Source organism: Danio rerio, chromosome 22 (assembly GCF_052040795.2).
Source record: "Danio rerio strain M-AB ecotype USA chromosome 22, GRCz13ab, whole genome shotgun sequence".
NCBI classification, from domain to species: domain Eukaryota; kingdom Metazoa; phylum Chordata; class Actinopteri; order Cypriniformes; family Danionidae; genus Danio; species Danio rerio.
Window position 1 is genome coordinate 32,720,001 of NC_141042.1, and position 9,837 is coordinate 32,729,837.

The window sequence follows — 9,837 nt, forward strand, 5'->3', positions numbered from 1 at the left end:
ATCCAATGATATTATGTACCAGATTTAGAACAACTCTAATGAATGGTTTACTGGTTTACTCTACTGTAGTCTCAGATATACTTTCCAAAGTCATGGTAGGTTTATTATAACTTTAACCTCATCTGTTAATAGTGAATTTTAGGTTGTTGTGGATAAAAGCATCTGTCAAACCCTTAAATATAGACCATTTCAATGTAGTCATGCCATTGGCCCATGAACATTTCCTGCTTGTCATCAAACTATTTCATAACTGTATGAAGAGCCAATTTAATCATAACTCAATCTTAATCATAACATCATTTATCAATATGGGGATCGCTTTTGGATTCTTGCTATAGAAATTAAAAATGTAAAACAGGAAAAATGTTGGGACCATTGTTTTCATTTACACCCCTCAAATCGGTCTATAGAAATTAATCTCTATAATCAGAACATAAGTGCATCAGGTAAACCTATTGAATTTTACCTCCACTTTGTCCCTGGCGTCTTGTTGGGCATCCCGCAGTTGTCTAGATTTATCTCCACAGGTCTCCCTTTTAGAAGACAACTAGAAGGAGGAAATGACATCATCGTTGCGTTATAATGTTGCTATAAACACATCAGTGCAGACGCATTATACAGTGTCGAATGCAGATTTATTTACTGTTATGACTGAATTAGACTGGAGAAGCTGATGACAAGTGAGAGTTAGCACATGTACCTCGTCCAGTTTGGCGCGGGTCTCGTTGAGCTCCTGGTTGTATATGGTGTACTCCAGCGCTCTCCTCATTTTGTCCCATTTCTGATACTGCGCCAGTTCCTCTTTCTCATCCTCTAGAGTGTGCAGACGCTCCTCGATGTACTTTAGCAGCTCATTAATCTTCTCTCGCTTTCCCTCTGCATACACACACAGAAGCACATGAGGAGGAACTGAATGTCACGACTATAAAAATATCAGTGAGGCTTTTGCTGCACCGTCTTTTGTCATTTATCACAAAGACTTGGTTTTAAAAATGTATACATACAGCAGGGAATACAAGTATTGAACAAAGTCATGTTTTTCCCTGGGAATATTATTTCTAAAGGAGCTGTTGACATAAAATTTAACCAGATTTTGGTAAAAAACCAAAACAATGCAAACATAAAAATAAAAGAAAACAAATCTGAAAAATTGGTTGTGTTTAATAACAATTGGATGACACAAGGAGAAAGCTGAACTATTGAAATGTATTTAATACTTTACATAAAATACTTTTTTTTTGGTGATGGCAGCTTAAAGACACCTCTCTTATAGAGAATGAAGTCGCATAAATCGCTCAGGTAATCACAGATCACAACAGTTCTGTGTTATGTGGGTCTCGTCTACCAAATCTGATTTTTCGTTTGTTTTTTTCTATTGGATTCAGCTAAGGTGATTGGCAGGGCCATTCTACAGCTTGATTTTCTTTCTCTGAAAGCATTTGAAAGATTCCTTGGCTGCGTTTTGGATCATTGTCTTGCTGAAATATTTACTCTGGTTTCATCTTCATCATGCTGCTATTGTAGATGTTGGACAGAAGCAGCCGATATTCATTTACAACATCAAGGGCAGATGGTTGCTGAAGAACTCCTGAGAGATTTCAGCTGCTGTCTGGGTTTTCACTGCCTCTCTACACCTCCCTTTCTTCATGAGTTTAACACTTTTTCCCTGCGTCATTTCATTTGATTAAACATAACCTTATTTGCAAACTAATTAGATTTATGTTCAGTGCATTTATTGATTTCTTTGGTTGTCACCAACATCTCGGGAAAGTTTCAAGTAAACACCACCTTTAGAAAAAGGTTTTCTGAGAAAAATGGTGACGTGTTCAATACTTATTTGTTCCATCAGACAACTCGCTTTGATATGGAACGTTTGCTAGACACATGCCAAAACAAATAACACAACATTTAAGATACCCGAGTAGTCTGATACTAAAATGAAGAAGTCTCAGGAGCTGGTTATAATTCTGAACTTGTTAAAAGCAGTCTGTATAATGCAGCATTCACACTAGCAGTGACTTTTCAGCTGTCGAATTTGGATGTTTCCACCTTCAGATTGCTTAGATAATGTTTATAATGATATTGACAAAGCGAATAAGTGTACGTGCTGCTGAAAATAAACTCAGTTTAAAGACAACACTTAATAGAAATGGAATAAGTACATGAAATGCTTAATTACAAAGATGAACAAGAGAAAAAGTGTGTTATTTATCTCCAGCTAACGCAGGTCTGTGTAGGTCTACAGCACGGAGTACAACGGGATGCTGCAGGAGCTAAGAGAGGATCATTTGAGCTCTCCTGATGCTTGTATTGGCTGTCACTCACAAAAGTATCTCTTCATTTGCATAAAGTAAAAGGATTCTCAACTTTGTCATGTTGACCACATCAGTCACCAACAGTTGAGGTTGTGTACTAGAGGTCGACTGCTCTCTATTGAAATGAACAGCCGTTTGTCGCTTTGTAGCTGATTGTCATTTGTAGTGTGAATAAGGCATAAGAGTTTCTAATAAGTTTGTTTAAGGCTGCACTGTGATTGCATAGCAAAAATAAGTACTACTATCATAATTGAAAACTTCAGTTTATGTTCAGTTATTTCACTTCAATGGCAATGATAAGAGCCTATAGTTTCTATAGTTTTTCAATGTAAATACATGCTTGACGAATGGGTGTGATCGTTATGTTCTCATCTTTAGAAGCGCCACGCAGGTAAGCACTAGAGTTGTGAACCTACATTGGTCTCACGGTTCGGTTACAATTATCATACCATCGATTCGGTTCAATTCAATATCTCGTTGCATCACAATGCATTAACGATGCTTTCCATATACAGTTTATATTTTCTTCAGAGCACAACAATTCACTTTATTTTTATATATTATTTGTAATACAACTCAACAGAAATGGCTGTGATTTGCTGTAATGTTCTGGCGCTGTTCACCGAGGAGTGAAATTGATAAACGGCAACAGCGATCACAGCTTATCCATAATAGACGCGGAGGAGAAAACTCACTCTGCAGACACGCTCTCGTCAGTATTTAGAAGTATCACTGTAACAGCAGAGAGGAGAGGAAACACGCAGTGAAATGGTGCAGTTTCTGAGTTAAGTAATTAGAGCTTTTTAAATACTACTGCTTGCCTCACTGGGCATACTACCGCAACACATAGCACATATAAGATAAATAACACCAGTACATATTAACCGGTTATAATAATTTTATTATATAATTATTTTATTATACAATTATTTTTAATTATAAATTGTGCACCGAAGAAACAATTAATTTTGACACCCTAGTCAGCACCATATAAAGCTGAAAAAACTTTGTCTTTAACACACAGCGCAGCACATCACTCAGATCCACATCAGTGGACCAATCAAAAAAGCTCAGAGGCGAGGCAACCGTTGCAAGTGTCTGTTCACAGTTCTGTGGCTGTGTCTGGATACCCTTATGTTTTATAATGTGCTTCTTTTTTTTTTAAGACGGTGTGAATGAGCTTTAATTTCTTCATTCTAAAATGTTTAAACATTAAGCTTATTTTTATAAGTCTGCACAGAAATCCCTAAAATTTTCTTTTGAAGACGGCTGGAACATACTAAATTCCCAAATGCACATGAAGCAGTCCAAATTCAGAGCAGATTGCTTTTAAGTTTAACTGAAGCAGCATTTTATTTGAACTAAGCTATTGTGGTGAGTTTTTGTGAGAGGAGCATGTAAGAAAACAGCTCTGAGCTTCACTATGAAAGATGGAGCACACATATTTATGTATTTATAAAGATTTACTTTTGGTGTTTATCTTTTACTGTTGTAGGCCAGTATTTTATAATTAATGGATTTTAGTATGTCATTATTAAGAAAAACTAAAAACATCAACAGCAAATATTTTGCCGGTTATTCAAATTAGCTGTTTACTAGTAGTTTTGGAGAGATATTAATACGTTTCCCAATATTTCTAACTAATACGTGATAATGGTGCATTTAATTTAAAACACATACAAGTGAAGGATTTACCTGTTTCCTTCATAAGCGAGATACTCTCCTCCTTGCGCTCATCATAGACTCTGGTTCCGGCCACTTCTCGGAGCAGCTTCAGACGCTGAGAGTCGGGCGCCGTAGCCATCTGGTTGATCTGTTTTCACATTGGAGACAATACAAAGAGTCATCTAGAATGTGTAGCATTAGCTCTACTTAAAAGAGATAAGTCACTTTAAAAATTTTAAAGTCTATTATCATTTACTCTCCCTCAATTGGTTCCAAATCTGTTTAAATTTTTCTTCTGTTGATACTCTTGTTTCTTATGTTGGATACTGGTTACTGTTGAAGTCCATAGAATTTTTGGGCTCTGTTTTAACGATCCATGCGCAAAGTGCAGGGCGCAATCCCATTTAGGGCGTGTCTGAATCTACTTTTGCTAATATAAGGACGGAAAAATCCGCTTTGCGCCGTGGCGCATGGTCTAAAAGGGTTGAGCTTATTTTCTTAACGAGTTATAGGTGTGTTTTGAAAATAAACCAATCAGAGTCTCATCTCCCATTCCCTTTAGGAGCCAGTTGCGTCATGCAACTGATTGCGATCACGCAACTGCATTTGATATTTACATGACGACTATGTAAGTTGAAAAATTGAGCGTTTCACTAGCAAGAAAACAGTTAAACAGAGCATCTACAGCATGAGAATGAGAGTTAAGGCCTCTCATTATCTACTTTCACTTTCGCTCTTGTGGATAGGGAAACCTTGTACGAACAGACATCAATTAGCCTATAAATAATTAATTTCAATTGTTAAGCGCAAAAATTTGCTTCAAAACTATTTCTTAATTCAGTTCTAATTTCTATCAAAGGAATAAATGAACAATAATAACGAAGTGTGGTCAAAAAACCTATGTTACATCCAGATACACATGCTGTGCCCCATATGGTCTAAAACCTGACAGGTGGACAAATCTAAGCTTGTTTTTAATAAAACAAATATTAATATGCATTGAATAAATAATACTGCTAATAATAATAACATTATCAAAAGCAAATTGTTATGAATGAACTGAAAAACCCCAGAGATGAAGAAGGCATGAAAGTATGGTTTTTATATTTATGTAGGCTAGAAAATAATGTTTTGTGATATTTTTAACCTTTATATTCATATCCTATACATATATCCTTATTATATCCTTAATATTTTAATTCTTTTTCATTTGTAAAGATATTTGGGTATTGCTCTACATCTTGTGTGTATTAAGCAGTGTGTAAGCGAGGCGCACAACTAATGCGCTCTGTGCTGGTCAATAGTCCGGCTTTATTCTTGTCTATTGAAAAATCTATTATAGTTTGCACCACATTGCGCCGGGTGTATGATAGGGCCCTTTTTCTTACTATTAAAATCAATAGCTACTCTTTCCAACATTCTTTAAAATAACTTGTTTTGTGCTCAACAGAAGAAAGAAACTGAAAAAGGTTTAGAACCAATTGAGAGAGAGTAAAAGATGAGTAATAGTGCTGATGACTTAAAAACATGGTTACAGCTGCATTTTACGTATATAATTGTCAAAAAAACCTCAACCAAATCGAGGGACACAAGCGTACCTTTCCTTGCTTGACAATGTAGTAAGGGTTACTGCGGGAGAATCCAGCACTCTCTAAAAGGTTCATCACGTCGTTTTTACTACAACACACAGGATACAATTCATTTAATAACAGCTCTAAGTGTTAGCAAACCCGTTGCATGAACTACACTTACGTGACCATCTTTTTGTCCAAGAAGTACTGGTCTTTCTTGGCTCCAATGACACGGCGCAGTGACACTTCCTCTTTGTCAATCTAAAAAAAATAAAGACGAGGTCACAATAAGGCTTCAGGTCATGTTTAGTGCACTTATGATCATTTTAGGACAAATTTCTTACTGGAAGTCTGTTGTCAGAGTTGTCGAATATGATTTCCACGAAGGCTGAAATGACTCGAGGACCAGTGCCTTCCTAAAAATAAGATGACAGGGATTGGTTCCGTATGGGTAGTGACAATGATTTTACATATAAATGTTGCTATTAGAGCCGCACAGTATTGGAAAAATCTAATATTGGGAAAAGTTCTTATCCTGCGATATGAATACAATTTCACTAGAGGAGTTTAAATAGACTGGGATGATTCTGTAGGGCAGTGCATCTGCATAAAATATAATAAACAATCTACAAGCACATTAAAATTTAGCAAAGAAAAAGACACTAATTAAATAAACAGCGTTTGATTGTTTTCTGAGGAGTTGAACTGTATTCAGGTATACAGTAATTGAATAGTCAATTGTAAAATAATACTGCAAAGTCTTTGTTTAATAAACAATTTAATCAAATTGATTATTGTTAATTTGTCAAAGATACAAACAGCACGATTTCTTAGGCCAGAATGCTTTTAAAACCCTCACATTTACAGGCCTTAAAAAACATTTGCAAAATGATAAACTAGAGTTCAGACTCAACACTGTATATACTCGCAATGTGACTATTGCCAATGATCACACTGCGAAATCAATGCTTAAACATTATATTATCCAGCCCTGGTTGCTATGAAACTATCACACATTACAACAGCAGATTTCTACAGCACATTGCTCATCTGTGTGAATGGAAATGGACAAAACTGTCAAATTATCACATGCCCAATTAAATAAGGGAGTGGGGTTTTATGTATTGTTTTTTATTATTATTTATTAAGACTACTAAACTGAAATAATGAATTAAAACTGTTTATGTTATTACAGCAAGTTATAAAGAAAATATTTCTTACTTTCATTTAGTTTATTTATTTATTTATTTGTTGTAATGCCATGTATAGCATTGGCTATATACATGACAAAACCTATACTAAATATACAATATACAACATACAATCACATCAGTATCTTAACAACATTAATTGTACAAAAAAAACATACAAACAGCAACACTGAGGAGTCGTATACAATCTTTAAGTTAAAAATTTTAAATTCCTCCAGAAGACACCTTTTTAAATATTTCCCCCTAAATTATTTCCTGAATAAAAATGTTATATGCTATAATATTCTTACACAAGTGGCCAATAGGTTTTTCTTCCTCTTTCAATAAATACGAGTTTGTTAGTCTTGATTTTCCAATTCTACATCTCGTACGTACAACCTGACCATTCAAAATGGTAACTATTTCTTTCATTTTGTTTATGACACCTAAAACAACAGATTTAAAAACAAAACCTAATTAGAATACAAAAACAATAATATTAATTGCAACCAATTATGAAAACCTCCCAAAATATTTAAAACAATGCAGAAAATGTTTAATACATAAATAAGATCAGTGTTGATAGCCTAGTGGCCATCGTGTCAGGTGTCCTGATTTTGAGTCCTGGTTTGCGAACCTTTGCCGATCACTAACTTCACTTTCTGTCAATATATCTACTATCTTGTCATAATAAAGGCAAAAATTCCCCAAATAATAATTTTATTTTTAACCTATTGCAAACATTTTAACTATTTTAAAAATGTATAAAAATGACAATAATATCTCATTCATTCATTTATTAATTTTCCTTCGGTTTAGTCCCTTTATTCATCAGGAGTTACCACAGTGGAACGAACCAACAACTTTTCCAGCACGTTTTACACAGTGGATGCCCTTCCGGCTGCAACCCGGTACTGGGAAACACCCATACACTCTCACATTCACACACATACACCAAGGCCAATTTAGTTAATTCAATTCAATAGTGCATGTATTTGGACCCAGAGGAAACCCACAAGAACAAGGAGAGAACATGCAAACTCCACACAGAAATGCCAACTGGCCCACCTGGGATTCGAAACAGTGACCTTTTTGATGTGAGGTGACAGTGCTAACCATTGAGCCACCACAACACCCCATGATACTAACAATGCTGATGATTCTGTTGGAACATTTTTTAGAACAGCGATGTGCACAGACTAATGATTATGGAGATAATTTTGGTTTTATAATCACAAATTTGTTCAGTGACAACTTGTGACATGCTCCCTATATTGTTTACCATGGTAATTTGAAGAATCTGTCTGAGATCACATGCAAGTATGACTTAAGAGTCAAATAAATAGTGCTAATGTTGTTTTGAACAGTGTTGTACTTTGATAGTCCTTGGCTGCTAATGTGATTTAACTAATTAGAATTTGCAAAGAATACTTTTCTGAAATTATACTATCATTTAGAAAGTCTGAATGAGTGAATATAAAACCAATTTTACCTCAATCAAATTATTTATAATGTATATTGCAATAATGCAAAATAAAAATTCTCCATTTCAATTTCGTTAGGACTTAAATGCTACAACAGATATGTGTTTAAAAAAAATAACGAAGAAAAACAAATGGGTGCAACATTACTCACATGAAGCAGAGCCAAACGCTGCTCTGGCCGAAGATGACTGAACTCATCGCTGAGTACAAACTGTATAGCTGAGGAGCGATGAAAATGCTTATTACAGACTATACATCAGCAACATCTGTATTTGCATCTATTTATATTACTTAGATCTAAAAAAAAAATAAATAAATAAATACTCTTTACATACCATAAAAGAAGTTACTCTTTCCTGATCCATTTCTGCCGACTGAAAAATAGATGACATTTTAAATTAGACAATTAAAGAGGGGAATAAAATACAATACTGACTGAGTATTTGCAGAACTGCTGTAAATACTTGTCTTATTTAAAATGTGGGAGAGTTTTACCGATGACATTGTGTTTTGAGCTGAAGGGATCGACCACAGTTTGATCTCTGTAGCTTCGAAAGCCTTGAATAATGACCTGAAAAACAGATTTCACAATCCATTCATATAGATATAACATCAATTCAGTGTAATAATGAAAACATAACCAGTCACAATGCTTTAAATCAAAATATGCTTTCACAAACAACTTGTAACTGACAAACACATGTATATAACCATGTATTTAACAATATAACCTGCCAAAAAGCCTAGAATCAAAATATTATGAAAGCAAAACGTGACTTTATAAACAAAGACATGTAACTAACACTATTTTTGTGACTCACATAATTGATAACTAGCATTAGTGACTGACGTTACATAGAATTATTATTGTTACCTAACGTTATGGTATTAGTTTGCTCACAACTGAACAACGGCTGGAGCTAATATTAATAAAAATAATAAATGATTTTAACTACTTAAAAAAAGATTCGGAATAATAGATGGTACTGTTATGTTTAGTGGGATTTGACAGCTAATGCTAAAGCTAATGCTAACTTCAATGAAGGCCATACACTCGCAAAAACTTACAACCGAGCATGCTTAAAATAAACAAAAACTCGTTTACACCTTTAAAATGGAAAATAAAATTGTTTAGTTGCACAATGTACCAGGTAAATTATAATTTTGCAAGCAACGCGTGAGTCGCATCTTACCTGTTTAATGTACATGGCGGTTTATGCACAAAACACTCCTCAGAAACCAATTAAATAAAGCTGAATTAAACACCCTCCTCCTCAAAGAGAAGAAGGGCTTTAGTGATAACAAAAAAATCCTGCACACCGGATAAAATTGTTAAATTTTGACTCTTCTGTAGTATCAAATTTTATTTTCCCTCCCCTCACGCAAAAGACATAACAGTCAAAATGGCGACAGAGGCGGGACAAGCGGGCCAGTCTACTTGACTATTTAGGGGAGCCTTGACGTTATTGTTTAAAATAGATGTTCAAACCGGTAGCAGGTGGATCGCAAGTACTTTACGTTATCAAGAAAATGTAAATATATGTGCTTTAGCCGATTTTTTAATCAACTCTTTGCTTTACGTTAGTTTTATATACATTTCGTCACTGAACGG

General features: G+C 34.8%; 1 protein-coding gene across 1 annotated transcript in view; it reads right to left on the reverse strand.

Moving 5' to 3' along the window:
• Window positions 1-9,629, reverse strand: part of smc3 (structural maintenance of chromosomes 3) — a 49,542-nt gene extending 39,913 nt beyond the window's left edge. Inside the window, 10 exon segments of the mRNA NM_214689.1 lie at window positions 467-547; window positions 701-876; window positions 4,011-4,128; window positions 5,579-5,657; window positions 5,733-5,812; window positions 5,896-5,967; window positions 8,377-8,444; window positions 8,561-8,599; window positions 8,721-8,796; window positions 9,419-9,629. Coding sequence (NP_999854.1) covers window positions 467-547; window positions 701-876; window positions 4,011-4,128; window positions 5,579-5,657; window positions 5,733-5,812; window positions 5,896-5,967; window positions 8,377-8,444; window positions 8,561-8,599; window positions 8,721-8,796; window positions 9,419-9,433 — 804 coding nt within the window. The 5' untranslated portion in view covers window positions 9,434-9,629.
• Between the last annotated feature and the right edge of the window lie 208 nt (window positions 9,630-9,837).